General features: G+C 41.4%; 1 protein-coding gene across 1 annotated transcript in view; it reads right to left on the reverse strand.

The window, feature by feature from the left end:
* Positions 1-254: 254 nt before the first annotated feature.
* The window catches only part of LOC119744398 (ran-binding protein 10-like), a 48,529-nt gene continuing 32,851 nt past the window's right edge, over positions 255-15,932 (reverse strand). Inside the window, exons 5-11 of the mRNA XM_038220318.1 lie at positions 12,883-12,984; positions 9,772-9,854; positions 8,807-8,919; positions 7,310-7,948; positions 6,115-6,266; positions 4,462-4,573; positions 255-3,569 (exon numbers count right to left, since the gene is read on the reverse strand). Coding sequence (XP_038076246.1) covers positions 3,439-3,569; positions 4,462-4,573; positions 6,115-6,266; positions 7,310-7,948; positions 8,807-8,919; positions 9,772-9,854; positions 12,883-12,984 — 1,332 coding nt within the window. The 3' untranslated portion in view covers positions 255-3,438. The remainder of the gene's footprint in view (positions 3,570-4,461; positions 4,574-6,114; positions 6,267-7,309; positions 7,949-8,806; positions 8,920-9,771; positions 9,855-12,882; positions 12,985-15,932) is intronic.

Genomic DNA, 15,932 nt, shown 5'->3' on the forward strand with positions numbered 1-15,932 from the left:
TCCAAAACTGAAGATTTTACCTCTCTTTCAATTTGATAAGCCTATTACTGCTGAGTGGTCAGCAGTAATATTCTCCTTAGCTGAACAGCAAAAGGCATGCAAACCTTAAATTAATGACATATCAATAGAAATCTCCATGAGCGTGCAACCCTTAGCACATCCACGCCATGAAACAGGCCCCATGTCCCCTTAAGTTAGTCTTGGGGAAAATTTTTAAAAAACACATGAAAAAGCAAAATCAAAGCTATCTGATGTAAATAGGACACCCAGACTGAAAATGTAAATTGGTTTGTTTATTAATTGCTTGCATCTTCAATCATTCAACATGTAAAGGGAGATCGTAACATTATTTTAAACTTGAAAAAACAAAAAAATAAACAAAAAACATCCACAGCAATAAATACAAAGACAATGGAAGTAAATACACTACTGGCACACATTCGACCCAATATTTTCGATGCATTTTTCTGAAACCAAATTATACATGTAATCCTGGGGCATGATAGTTACCGTGCACATCTCAAATCTTATTTCGAAGAAAAAAATCAACCAAAAAAAAAAGCAATAGCGCATTAATGACAACGTATGAACGTATCCAGTCTGATCCAATATGGAATAAAATTGTACAGATTATATATGCCAAAAAAATTAATCCATTAAAAACATCTAAACTACTCAGTAATTTATAAATTTACAAATAACATAAATTACTTCTGCCATATTTCAAACAATTTCGTTTAAGTTGGACTTAAAACAAAACAAAAACAAAAAAACAACGTTTTGATTGCATTTTCTTGGTTTGACACTCTGGCAACTTCAATACATGTCCACAAAATTCACACTCGGGTCATTTTAAATTAAAATACAATAAACAGAATTTCAAGTAGTTACAGTAGTATGACGAAACTATACAACCGGGTTTGAATTTCAAATCAACCATTGTTACCCTTGTCCAAGTCTTCTAGCAATTACAGAATTTCAGGCATTTTTTTAAATTGAAAAAAAAAATGTAAGAGCCCCACTCTTGCTAACCATACCTTGCCACACTTTTTTTTTCTGTGTAATATCTAAATCACTAGTGGGCAATGAAGGAGTATAACCATGAAAACAAATTTGAGTCACAGATGGGGGGGGAGTGGGGGGGTGGGGGATAATCGACCCCCAAAACCCCCTCTCTGGATCTGCGCCTGCACTGTACACTCATGAGGCCCCCTCCAATGGAGAAACAATTGTGCAAGTTGTTGTACAAAGCAACTGCCCATGAGGGATTTTCTGATCAATAGCTGGTACAATGCTTTCGCCATTGAAGGGGGCCTCACGAGTGTACAGTGATGTACCGTACATAGGGTTTTGCCATTGAATGAAGGGTGATTTTATTGTAGTGGCTGCACTGTTTAGGATGCAAGTGTTTTGCTGTGTCCAAAATGCACAGCAATTAATTTTTATTTTCAACAACAAAACTTAATTAATCTGTTCTGACACCTATGCTTGCCTGGAAGGAAATCGGAGAGAGGAGAATTCTTCAATCAAGGGGGGGGGGGGAACATACAAAGGAACTGAGAAATTCTACATAAAAATTTGTAAATTTACAGCAATATTACAATGAGATTTGCCTAGTAAGAGTGAGTTTATACAAAGGACCCAGTGTGTGATCTGTTATTTACAACGCCCCTCTCTCTCTACGTTTGCTCCCTGATAAGTTGAATAACGTCACACAATTTTGAGGTATGAGGAATGCACGTGTCTCCCCTGCTATTGAGATTTCATTTCGTCTGTGCGTCTGTGTAACATAAAATGCTTAAGTCTTCTGTAAATTTAAAGACGAACCAATCTAACTACACTGAATCATTGCTGCTACGCGCATTTTTTTTGTCATTTGCACATCCTCTGGGGAGTCATATGATTGTGCACAAGCTGGCTGGGCTATTCATAAAAAAAGTTTGACAAAAGTAAGGTACCTTGTTGGAGTGAGGTAGCATTTGCATGCAAATTTTAGCTTAGAACTGTTGGCCCAACTTCACTAACCCCATTTTCCTACACATTTGGACTGAAATTAAACATACTAGAATGGGATTCAATATGTTGGCCATCTACAGTGAAGATATCTTCACACCTGTCAACAAGTTTTCCCTCAATTTGATTTCAGATCAAGAAAAGGGAGCAATTTTGAAGTTTTGTCCCAATTTTCACGACCAAGGGTGTGGTTGATGGAAAAGTGAAAAAATGCGGACACCTCTCTCTGTTAACCCCTTATAAAAGAACAGGGAGTAATGGGGACATTCCTCCATACATAGAGCAAGTGACCTGCATGACTGCACAGCCTTTGTGTGGTAGCGGGACTGCTCGAAAGCAGCCGTTGTGGAACTACCCACTGGCCGCGCGCCACGGCATACCACAGCTGGCAACTGCATTCCAGTGAGGATTAGCGGCTGCGGCCATAACTGCTCCCGTCTTTGAGGGGTTAACAGCCTTCCTCAAAGTAAGACACAAAAGGCCTCACAAATTACATTTGGAAGCCTCTGAAGTACCTACTATTTCTGGACTGAGATGTTCTGAACTCACACTGTGCCTTATTCACAGAACAAGACTTCCCTACTTCTAATAGGTCGTTAACACCTTTATCCATATTCTATAAATTTAGGGTCTGATTTGTGACATTTTTCCTGTCCCTGTTACCTTGGTCATTTATAACATGCCATTCCAAGTATCATTAGGAATGACTTCAAATGATTTTTGTATTTCTTGGTCGGTAAATTGCGATTCGTAATCACTCTCGGGAGGACGACTGCATTAAGGCGCGCATCCCGAATTATGTACTCTTAGATGTCAGGTGTCACACGTACAGGAAAAAAAGTGGACCCAAAATTTGTAGGAGACCGTCCGTGAAGCCAAATGCTGTCTTTCTTTAAACGTCAAAACTGAAAAAGTCCAACCGACGACATCTGACAAAACTTGCAGAAAGTGTATCTGAAAATGGACTCCTTGCAAAAACACTAGATGGCACTCTTGCGAGAGCCCCATGGACGGGACACGCCACGTGCCCGCACTGGTTCGCGCCCATTAAGCGCGAAGTACGCACAACTTTTATCTTATTCTGAATGTCCACAAAGCTATGGGCTCCGTGCACAAGTACTCCTCCGCTGTGTGTCCCGTCCACGGGGCTCCCAAAAAGTGGTAAAAACGCGCCCTCTTTTGTTGAAGCATGGAGCCCACAGCGTCTTTGCATGAGGGTCAGGTGTTACAGCAATGCGTTTGAATGTCCCCCTTTGTAACCGTTGAGGGGAAACTTGTGCAACCAAGTCCACACTCTGGTTCAGCGTTACCCTCCCCAGATAAAATAAAAATAAATGAAGAACTTGAGAGACGGTGAGCCACTGTTGCCAGTTTGGACATAGTGAGCGGCTATGGCTCACAGGTGAGTGTGTGTGTGTGTGTGCGTTAGTGGATGAAGCTTTGGACGCTGGTGAAGGCACAAGAGCCAGGGCCGTATTTGGACATGAGCTTCATGGTCTCCATCGTGTGGCCTATGGCTAGCTCTAGCAGTGGGTGCTTCGGCATATTTTGCAACTCTGAAACAAAACATAAAACGAGTCAGGGGTAAGGGTGAGAGAAAAAAAAAGGGAACGTTTGTCAAATAAAATGCAGGGTTAGGGTCAATTCAATTATAGGTCAATTGCAAGTACATATATCAAAATAAAAAGTCAGCCAGTCCTAGTTCAAGTTGAAAGCCTAACAGTTGGTGCTTTGGCATGTTTTGTAACTCTGCAACAGGGGAAAAATACATGGATGTAGAAAGATTTCAGGGTTTTGGATAAGGGTGGGAAAAAGACAGGGAAAAACAGTACATTATCCTCACAAAAAGCTGAGTTCAGGTCAACCACAAGTCATCAACTCTGATAAACAGATAATTTTTGAAGGCAGGGAAATTGGACCATCCATAAAAAGTAAGCTGCTACTGAACAATTTCAGGTTTTTCCTCTCTTTTTTTCTAATATGAAGTTTGAAATTTCGACTTTATGAAGTTGTGAGAATTGACTTACAACCAATTTCCAATCACAAAACAATTGTTGAAACGCATCTCAATCAGAGCAGATAGTTTGTTCATTTCAGAAAAGGCAAAAAAGACCACCAGGATCCATTTTTTTTGGCAATGTAACCCTTCTGCATGCTGACCTTTTCTATCAAAGAAATTCAAATACTCATATTATTTAAGTGAGATTTACCAATCCCGAAACGGAAACCTTTCGACAGTGGTTGTGGGACTATTTCTGAGACTTTCACAGAAAGAACCACAGTTGCAGCCAGTAAACACAAAAACTAAGCTGAAAATGATTGATTTAATAGTGAAATCAGAATCAAACCCTCTGATCTTTCTGGGCAGTTTTCAAAAGTGGATAATATACACATAGTCTACTGGAGGCTTAAAACAGTAGACACATTGTTGGTACCAAAAACGCTTACCTAGTATGGCACTATTGAGAGCAGCGCATACTGGCTCTCTGAGTACCGGGTCTAGCTGGTAACCCACAGGACTACTCCATGGATCTGAATAGGCTAGCAGGCTGAATGCATCCTGGAAACAAAAGAAAACAGCAAGAAATGAGGATGAAAAACAAACGGTTCACAATTTTATTGAACTGCTTGACACACAAAAGGGCTTTTCACACAGTCTAGAACCTTCATGTTTGAACTGGGTTCAACATGGAGATTTCAGGAACCCCTTGCACAGGTAAAATCCAACCCTGGTCTGGACCAGGGTTGAGAGGCTCTACCCAGGTAGAAAATCCAACTCTACAGCCGACCCCTGCATACAACTGTGTCCATACTGTTCAAACACAAGTGTGAATGGTACCTTGCCTACCTGTATCTGACCTGTTTTGTTTGACCTGTTGACCTGTTTCTGTTTACAAAACTCGTATCCCTACGATGCTTCGCAGCTGCGACGCGTCCTGCGATTCATTTCACAAAACGCGTGTATTTACTGCACAACACGGTGACTGTTGAATGTATTTATTCAGTGTACAGTAAATAGTTGTCTGATATTCAACAAAGAGTCGTCTGAACTCCTCCTAAATAGTTGTCTGATATTCAACAAAGAGTCGTCTGAACTCCTCTCCAAAAGTTTTTTTTTAAAGTAAAACATAATGGGAAATGAGTAATGCAGTTTCAACAGAAAATATTAGCTTGCGGTGGACTGATAGCTACTTTGTAGCTACAACTGCAATATTCCAGGGTAATGCCTTTTCCTTTTACAACCTTTTACACATTGTCTCGGTATTATAGTCTCGTTTATGTAATTTTTAGGGCATAAAACTGGCTGAGAAAAGGACCATTTGTAGGTAATGCAGAGCAAGCAACAGGCAATCTAGGTTAAGTTACTTGCCCAATAACACAGGAACCATTTTCCCCATTTTCCAACAGTGGTTCGAACCAGCGCATGGGAGCGTGCATTGGAACCGGGTACCCGACCGCTGATGTCAGGAACCGGTTCCAGATTTTGGGATTGGGTACCCGTAACCAACTTTACAAATTACTTAGTAACTTCTCAGACAATGAAAAAGAAAGGTTTTGAATGCCATTTGTGGGGAATTTTCAAAATGAAAGCAGGCTACATGGTAATCCAAAACAGATTTCACATTTATGTGCTTTTTTACGCTTGACAGATGACGCTCGTGAAAATGGCAGTTTACACCGTCAAGCTATAAAGCCCTTCAGACAACTTCCAGGAATTGAATTTTGGGGTTGGGTTTCTTTTACTGGTACCTGGGTACCCATGTTTTACTTCAATAGGTTACCTGGTTCCCGTACTACCCGTAAATGCACACCACTCCCCACATATTACACATCCGTCAGACACCATAACCATTGGACCACAGCGCTCTATATTGAAAGATGGAATTTTTTGCATTGGGAAGACATAAACTGTAATATTGGGTTTTGCCCTTTGCCAACGTATGGTGTGTGCACTGTTTACTCAGTAGGTTGAGCCGTGCGTTTGAGTCCCTCCCAAGCGTATGAATTTCACAAGCTCACGGCCAGCACGAGGTATACAGTAATTATAATAAATGTCGGGGAATTAAGTTCTAAAGCTAGCATATTCAATGCCTAACCTACCTGTAATGCTTTCTGGTTGGTATCGGTCCGTCCTACCTCGCGGCACAGTCTGTCATACATGGTCTGAAGCTCCCGACCAAAGGACAACATGCGCTCTATTGCAGCCATATTGCCCCCACACAACTGCCGCTTCATACTACGAGGTTCTATAACTGAAAGGGGGGGGGGGAGTTTTCAGGGGAAAAAAAACGTGTCAATAAATAAGACTTTTTTTAGCCTGAGTTAAACTATTCTGATTGTCCATGTAAGCATTGGAATTGTTCCGTTTTTTCCTGGGGTGCGGGGGTGGCAGTGTCGAGAAGCGAAGGCGGAAGTAGCCATCATTTGTTATATAACCGACAAACAGATCCTTGTCATTTGATTGGTGGAACTCACATCACGTGACACGTGACATTCGTTATTACTCCCATACACGCCAGGGCTCAAAAAGTCCCAATCGCCCATGGTGAATGAGATTTACTATTTAACAGTTAGGATCATGTTTGTTCCATGACCCGGAATTTGTGTGCAAATGCATGCTAGTATGCGCGTTCAGCATTGCGCGTAGCGCATATTGTTCCAAAGAGCCAGCGCTACAGAGTTGGGTTCAAACATTTTTGTGAAGGGGTGATTTAGAAGAGAGAAATCGTTTCCCACCAATTTTGTATTGAAAAAATAATCAAATATATCAAATGACAAGGATATACATGTATGTCAGTTATATAAAACAAATATGGAGTGGCTTTAAATTGGCAAATGGGAGGAATATTATCGCTCGGTAAAATCCGGACTTTTCCAGTTCACTCGGCTTCACCTTGTGAAATGGAAAAGTCCAGATTTTACCTTGCGATAATATTCCTCCCATTCCACTCTGAGCCACTCAATATTTGTATACTATTGCATCACCGAGTAAACATCAAGGTGAAGTCCAAGTACACTGATAATGTCAGTATAAAAAAAAAAGATGCCACATCAAGAATTTGACAATGGACTGTGTGCGGTAGTATCCCGCTCAATGGCAAAAATGAGAAAAAGTGCCAATACTGAAGGACCACAAGATGCCATCTTGCCGCATCCTTCACAACCTCATGTTTTAGGTTGCTAGCGCCCTCTTCTGTTTATAAATGGAGGGTCCTAACAGCTTTCCAATTGTGCTTTTAACTGAATATTCACCATCAATGGAGGGAAGTTGCAAAACAATTTTTAGTGTCCTCACCTATATCATCTGTATCCATGTCGTCGACAGGACAGGACCCATTCATAACTGGCACACTGCCGTTTCTTACCGGCGCCCCGTTCCGCCGGTTCCTATCATTGGTACTTGCAACGTCCCTGGGCCTGTCGTCATGGTGATGATGGTGATGATGTGTGTACTCCACGTCCATGTCTATTTCGTGATCGTGCGAGATGTCCTTGTTGGCCGGCGGTCCCCCGTTCATGATCTGTCCTTTGGGGGAGCCGTTCAGGGAGTTCATGTCTGAGGTGCCGGCCTGGTCTGACTGATGGTGGATCTTGGGTGACCCTGAGCCCAGTTTGCTGTGCATGTGGCTACTACTACTACTACTACTTCCCTGATGCGATTGGATCTCCATGTGGTGTGAGGAAGAGGACGTCGATAGTGATATACTCTCATGGTGGGGACTCATGGCCGGACTGGCGTGCCGGCTGGAGGAGCGAGACCGCGGACTCCGAAGGCTCCGGATCTCGCTGTCCGTCCCATTGACCATTTCCACAAACTGGCGACATTTGAGCATAAATTCAAGGTTGGGCTTGTGTTCTAACAAGCCCGGGTATAGTCTCTGGGTTGTCTCGATGGCTTCGCCCATGCGGCCCTCTAAGACTAGCCTCTGTATTCCTGCATCATAAGGCGAAACTGCAGTTAACAACTGTGCACCTCCACACAATTACAATTTGTTCATTTTGTGTCTTCTCTAAACAATTTCAGAACGCATTAAAAATAACAACATCAAATCAACAGGACATTGTCAAGCCTTAACCAAATTACTCACTTTACATTTTTATTGGGCATTTTCTTAAATCCTCCAAAATCCACCACTGTGCCGGAAGACAATGACATATTCTTTGAATTTTTAAGATCCATGGGCAATCAACATGGGCAAGAGTGACGATGGTGGCTTGGGCTCTTAAAGAACCTTTCTCAATCCTTCAAAATCCTCAAAAAATCATCTATTGGATTTTGATGGATCTAGGAGGTACAAGGACCAAATTAGGTGCACTGTCGGTTTATTTATGTGTTCGCAGAGCCCCCAGAGCATCACAGGATGTCTATGGTACATTGATGTATTTGCCTAAAAAGGCACTCCTACAAATTTGCCCATTGCAATTCTTTCATATAAACTTCTGATTAATGACATAAGGAAAAAAACAAAAAGTCTGGGATGAAAACGTCTCATGAAAACGTCTCATCCAAAAAAATCCCACCCCTGCCTTTGAGAAAATACTTTGTAAAAAGGTTTAAGGTGGGAGTTCTCTGACAGCATAATGAAAGTTCTGCTGAAACCACCATGATCCAAAAATGGGACATTAATGTTGGATTTTCTTTGTTGGAGAATGGAAAAAATTTGTGCTGACTTTTTACATCTCATGACCTGGGCAAGAATTTACAGCTGTTTTGGCCAGTGGAAATATTGTTGGATTTAATACTGAAGTAAAACAAATAGACATGAGACGCAGCACTAATAATTCAACATACTTTGTCTGTTTTTGATGCTTGCTACCTCTTCCGCAATGGTCTGACCCGTACACCTTGCAAAACACTCTGCTGTTGAGCAGTAGCCATGGTGGACTAGGTAGGTTGATACCATTCTGAAATAAGGGATACAAAAAAAAATATGCACTTTGAAGCAAGTTCGATCAAAGGACCTTCGGAAAAGTGGTTGAATCGTAAGGGATGTTGCTCTCACATCATCCCTGAGTGATCTCCGAGTTATCCCTCTGAGTGAGCCCTGTTTGCTATTTCCCAAGTTGGCAGCATTGCTAATGTTGCTAGCATCGGGATTTTATCGTGGTTTATGGCTTCTGACTAGCGCCCCTTCAACAAAGACATAGACAAAATGGGGAACTGCCAACACAGGGTTGGATAGCTCAGTTGGCAAAGCAGTGGAATGGCAATCGGGACGTTGCAGGTTCAAACCCCGCCCCAGTCAATTTCTTTGTTCAACTTTAAAATAATTAAAACATCATCATTAAGCTTCTCATGCCTGGCTCCCCGCTATACATTATGATGTGCGTAGCTGTTGGTAACCAGTGAATTCAGTCAAACTACGGCTAACCACAGTTCACCCTTGAGCTTCTGTACAGTTGAAAAGTAGTGTCCTCACTCTACTATCTGGGCCCCATTTCACGGCGCTGTTAAGCACAAAAATCTGCTCAGCACAAAAAAAGTCTGGCTTATAAAAGCAGGTTACCAGCCAAAACTCCACGTGATTTTCATGCTAAGCAAACAACAGCTGAATACTAAACATGAGCAATATACATAAAGTGGAGTTTTGGCTGGTAACCTGCTTTTACAAAATGTATAAGCCATACTTTTTTGTCCTAAGCAAATTTTTGTGTTTAGCAGCGCCATCAAATTGGCCCCAGCTGGTGACTAGGCCACACAACGCCCTATATCGTGCCCCCGCCAAGCCATTCCCATCATTACACACATAGGCCTACCTGTGTAGCGTCATTTGCCATTCCCCCTTGTCGTCTGGCACAGGAAATCTGGAAATTGTGGCGCACGTCTTCATCCGCATTTCCTGCAGATAAATCAATAAAAATGGGAAGCAAAAGATCAACAGTGCACACAGTGCTTGCACTATTTGGCACTTATTCTCAGAACCCGGACACTTGGAACATGCCACTGTGAATAATCGAGGCTCAAATAGGAATACACATTACTCACTCTCAGATCAGCCTAAAAACACCTAGGGAACATTTTCACAGTGCTGCTTATCACGGAAATTCACTAGGCTCAAAGTATTGTCTGCTTGGCAAAACAGCTTACTACCCAAAATGTCATGTAGTTTGTTGGGAAAAGTGCTACTTCCCACCTAGTTTTGGCAAAGGATTTGTGAGATTTTCCATTTATTTCCATAACAAAAGCAGAATTCTAAAACAAGCATTACGTAAATTTGATTCAATCTGTACTGCCAAGCTGTATTCACGCATTTTCTTTATTCAAAGAAACTTTGTAATAGATCCATCCATTATCAAGACCCTTCCCACTTCAAAGAAGCATTACGGCCTGAAATCCTTTTAAAAAAAAGTAGTTTTGGATTGTTTACTTATCCGTTTTCAAAGGTCTGGTTGAAAGGAAACAAACCAAATATCTTACAGTTTCCGAGAAAAGACAGAGAACAAAATAACAGCGTTGCTGTTGAAACCCCTCAGCCATAGTCAAGTTATCATCCGGAAACCATTAACCTTTAACTAAACATGGTAAGCTTGACCTTTGACCTTTCACCCCAGAACCAATCCCAACTTGCCTGTACCCAAGAGCAACCCCCTACCCAAGTTAGACACCAATCTCATTTCCAACTCAAGTTATCCGGAAACCATTTACCTTTAACTCACCACGGTGACCTTGACCTTTGACCTTTTGACCCCAAAACCAATCCCAACTTGCCTTCTCCCAAGAGCAACATCCTACCAAAGTTAGACAGCAAAATCTCATTTCTAACTCAAGTTATCATCCAGAAACCATTTAAATTGTACCTTTAACTCACCACGGTGACCTTGACCTTTTACCTTTTGACCTCAAAACCCATCCCAACTTGCCTACTCCTCAGGGCAACCCCCTACCGAAGTTGCAATCCCAAACAACATTTCTAACTCAAGTTATCATCCGGAAACTAAGCTGCCCGGACATACGGACATCCCAGCCAGATGGACTTCTGGGGTATGAGCTCCGTGTGCCAACAAAAGAGGGCGCCCTTTTACCTAGCAACAACGTCCCATGGGCGGGACATTTAGCTGGTAGACGCGCACCGTTCCTTGTGTGTGATGCACGTACACCAGGGGATTTGAACTATGTACACGCAAAGGTACGGCCGCGCGTTGCGGCAAAATTGCAGTCAGGCAAGATGGCGTCGGTCGATCACCCCCAACTGTACTTTGTTTGCCAGTGAGGGGGTACTTGTGAATGGAACGGATACCTCCATTGTTGTCCCATTGTCCCTATTTCTAAAGATTTCCTTGCGGGTACCCTTTTTTCTAAAGATTTTATTTGCGGGGTACCTCGAACAAAGGACAGGTACCCCACAAGTGGTCTGTGGTAAGCACGGACGGACGTTCCAGCCAGACGGAATTGTGGGGTGATAGCATTGTGTTCCCATTATCCCTTTTTCTAAAGAGTCCCTTCTGGGGTGATGTTTTTCTATTGTGAAAAAAGTGGGGTGATGTGTCCTGAAAGGAACATCACCCCACAAGGGTGGTATGGTCAGAACGGCCGGACAGACGGATGGACAGACGCTGTAGGCGATGACAATACCCTTCGAGCCTCTCGGCTGAGGGGTAAAAATGATTGTTTACATCGGACGCAGAAGACATTTTTTGGCATACACACATGTTAATTAAATTCCAGCCCACATCAGTTCAATGTACAGTTTACATTGTGTGTGTCACATAATACATACAGCACTAATACACAGGTGTTGTTTCTTGCACATCCGCAGAATGCAATGCAATGTAATGCAGGCAGTGGCGCACACCTTCCCCCAAGAGGTTGTCAATTTTCCTTTTTTTTTAGGAGGGGGCTTAATTTTTTTTTTGTCCCACGATTAGACCGTGGTGATATGTATGTGTTCTATTTTCGAGTAGTATAATAGGGGCGTTAATGGCGTCACCAACGTCCAATAGTCCATCTCCAAAATTTTGGGCAACATTTTTTGAAAAAATTCAAACTTCCAAAAATAATTTGAAAACAAAATTGTGAGCGCCCCCCCCCCCAGCCAAATCCTTTGTGCCCCACTAAATGCAGGATTCCAACAAGTACCCAACAGCTCGACTTTTGAGAGTCAAAATGTTGACCCCCCGAAAATCGTTCTCGCATGGTTCTCGCAAGAATAACACAAAAACACCCAGTTTTTAAAGGATGCTAGTGTTTTAAATGCTCTTTCCATTTCGTTTAAAATGCCTTTTTTAGCCCAATTGGGCGCACTCCAGGACATTATGTCCCTTTATAACCCATCTAAGCCACGACTGCACAACCAAATGTCTGGAAAAAAGTCCAACACACCGTACATGAAAGTGCACAGATGCATGATGTGCATGGCTGAAAAATTCTAAAGTGCACACTTCAAAAGGTACAAATACATGCAGATTACATGTATGCCTATCCAATACACAGAATATAAATGCACACATTCAGGCCAACCAGCAACAAAAATGGACCAAAGGCCACAATTATATGGCTGGAGATCAAGAAATCATGAAAAGGTCACCTTGTATTAGATCAACAATGCCAAAGACAATGAGTGGGATTCAGGTCACGGGTTGAGGCACATGAGACAATGTATTACTTCCAAGCGTTGTTAACAGTTGCTTCGGTGCCATTTCTGTCTCGTGAGATGCTTACATGTGCACGTGACAGGTTTATGCGTACCATTTTAAGTTTGGCATGTGCACTTCGGCCACTCACACGCACTCACCAGCGCATGCACACCATGTGCCCGATCCTAGCTCACATGAGTGAGCTTGACAACGCCAACTATTCTTGCCCGGACACTATACACTACCACAAAGTACGTGGTCAATGGCGTAAGAGAAACATAAACAACCACTAACCTGCATGAGGTCATCTATATTGAAGACAAACGGATTCTGACCAAAATTTGTGTCCACAATCTCCCCGGGGGTCTGAAGCCCCACCGTGGGGTAGAGGTTACTCTGAAAGACAGAAAACAATGATATTTTTTTTTTAATATTTAAAGTGTTTACGTACCAGAATACTCGACTTCCTTCATACAGATTGGCATGGGTGAACTGTCCGAAAAAAACTAATTAATCTCTTGTGGTTTTAATCTGTGATAAAAAAAAAGCTGTATCCTCTCTGAGTGATCCCATTTTGCGTGTTGCCATTTCTTGAGGTTTTCAGCATTTCTTATGTTGCTAGGATCGTGACTTTGGCAAGTTTGCACGTGATCCTTGGCTACACGGCATCTGGGTTTTATGGCTTCTGACTAGCACATCTTGAACAAAGTTGTTGACAAAATAAGGAAACCGTCAACATACAGGGGTGGACAGCTCAGTTGGAAAAGCTACGGTCCAATATTTATGATGTTGTAGGTTCCAACCCCCTCTAGTCAATTTCTTTCTTCAACTTAAATTTTTTTTTTTAAATACTGTTGACAAACATCATTCTACATGTCGTAATTCTGGATGTTTATTCATTTCCAAATAGTCCAGAAGACAGAAAAAAATTCTGAAACTTTCCCAAATGTCAAACTACCCCTGTACTTCTGAAGAGTTTGTTCACCATATGTAGAGCAACGGAGGCATACGGAACCACTTTCAGGTTTGCCAGCCTGTCGAACAATTTGACAGATGGTCTGGGCATGTTCAGGAATATCAAGTCGGACTGCACATGTTTCAAGTCTAAATTCAACCTCAAAATGAGAATTCATACCCGTGGGTAAAATCACTTGTGGCTAACTTTGTTTAGTAAGTCAGTTTATTTCTAACTGTTTAGAAAGGACTATCTGTTATAAGTTTCAATCTTAATAATTGTGGAGACCTGTGGAGTTTTAAAGGTACATTTACCTAGCATAATTTGCTTTTTGTGTATTTTTTCCCCGCTTGAAGCAACAAAATTGCTGAAAATCTTAAGTAGGATGCATAACAACTGTGGAAAATTTAGCTCAGTGGTAGACCCAATAGGTCTCTCTCAAATGACGTCACTGCCTACAGATTGTCACATGCTTGGGTATTTTTGTGACGCACATCGGCTGTGCCGTGCCATATTTCAAAGAAATTTCAAGCAACATGCGCGCGTTTAAAACATTTTGCACTGCGCGCACACGAACCTGATGGCATTGAAAACACAGCTGTAATTTTCTTCTGAAGATGGCGTCGTTTGAGAGGGGTCTAAAACTGGGGCACTGGAATTTTTTTTTCTTTTTCTTCCCACACACAATTTTGGGTCCATCACAAATAAAAAAGAACTTTAAATTTCAGTAAAAATACAATAAAATGCTCTGTACATAAATCATCAAGCAGTAAAATAATTGAGTGTCCAATGTGTCCCAAGCATTAAAAGTACTGAAACATAATAATAATAAATTGGCAGTGTGATCAAAATAGAGTCTGGCAAACAGTCAGGACGGCCCAGCATGATATCTGTCGATTCGGCTCCATGTCAAGGCACTGGGCAGATGTGATTTGGGTCAAAACACACAGACAAACCATGACACAAAATGCCCTTGGAAAGAAAAAAAAATCTTCAAACACTGGTTGAGATTTAGGGATGTGCATTTTCAAATAATTTGATTATTCCAACTTGGACTTGATCGAATGCTCGCATAGTCGACTTCAAAATGCACTGATCAAGTCAAACATGTGCCCGCCTAAGCTTGCCACCGATCAGGTTTTGCATGAGCCTGCACTTGTCGAAAATTAACAAAGAGCTTATTAAAACCATATAAAGAACAGGAAATGGAATGGCTGATATTTGACTGATTTTCAAGAAGAAAACTGATCTAATATTCCTCATGGAAACCCTTTAATTGTGCGCAATAGTTGTTTTTAACAAACATGTGGCATTTGACAAACAATAAAACCATGCAACTGAAGCAAGCAAAATAATATTGTTTAATTTTTTTTATATTTTCCAAGAAACCGCTCACATTTTTTTTTTCCGACTATTTGAATCGAAAAAATGCTATACCGATATTCTGCTGATGATCGCATATTCCAATATTCGGTATATTCCGCCCAGCTTTATTGGAAATCTTACAAAATACTGCAAGAATGACATTCTATAGACCTTATGCGTTAAGGCGGAGTCAGACGGCCATGGTCTTATATTGCTCAGAAAGGCATGAGTAAACCTTTTGAGCATTCACTGTTAATACAAGTACATGCAGATTCAAATGACAAATAACACCCCTGAGATACATGCAAAGCATAATATCTATTCAAAACAAAATCCCTCTTGAGAAACCAACATGTGTTCACAAGGAGAAAATATAGGAAGCATAAACCCACAAAAAGGCCTCCTCGTCAAATCGTGGCTTGTGCCAATATCTCATTAGAGATCCGTAGATGAAGTTGTCATGGAAACAACTTGAGACATTTACATGTGTCTTATTCTATTTTAAGCAGAGAACAAATACCCAAGATTGCTTTTTAAGCAGAAATAAAAGATATAAAATTCACATTATGTAACGATTCTCTCATCCAAGAGACAGACCAATAATAGTCAATTTTCATGAAAATTGACTGTACATGCAATTCTTCTTTTGAGTGTATATACCGGTTGTATACAAATATTGAGTGGCTCAGAGTGGAATGGGAGGAATATTATCCCAAGGTAAAATCTGGACTTTTTTATTTCACCGAAGCCGAGTGAACTGGAAAAGTCCAGATTTTACCGAGCGATACATACGTGTATATTCCTCTCATTTCACAATTTAAAGCCAATCAATAATTGTTTCATATAACTGACATACATGTGTAGATGCCTGACATTTGATTTACAGTTAAATGAACTTCATTTTTAATACAAAATCGGTGGGGAATGTATTTCTTTCTTCCAAACCACCCCTTCACTAAATGTTTGAGCCCAACTCTGTAGCTACTGGCTTTTGGGAACAATACGCGCTTCGAGCAATGCTCAA

This window comes from Patiria miniata, unplaced genomic scaffold (genome assembly GCF_015706575.1).
Source record: "Patiria miniata isolate m_02_andy unplaced genomic scaffold, ASM1570657v1 HiC_scaffold_12, whole genome shotgun sequence".
Classification (NCBI taxonomy): Eukaryota; Metazoa; Echinodermata; class Asteroidea; order Valvatida; family Asterinidae; genus Patiria; species Patiria miniata.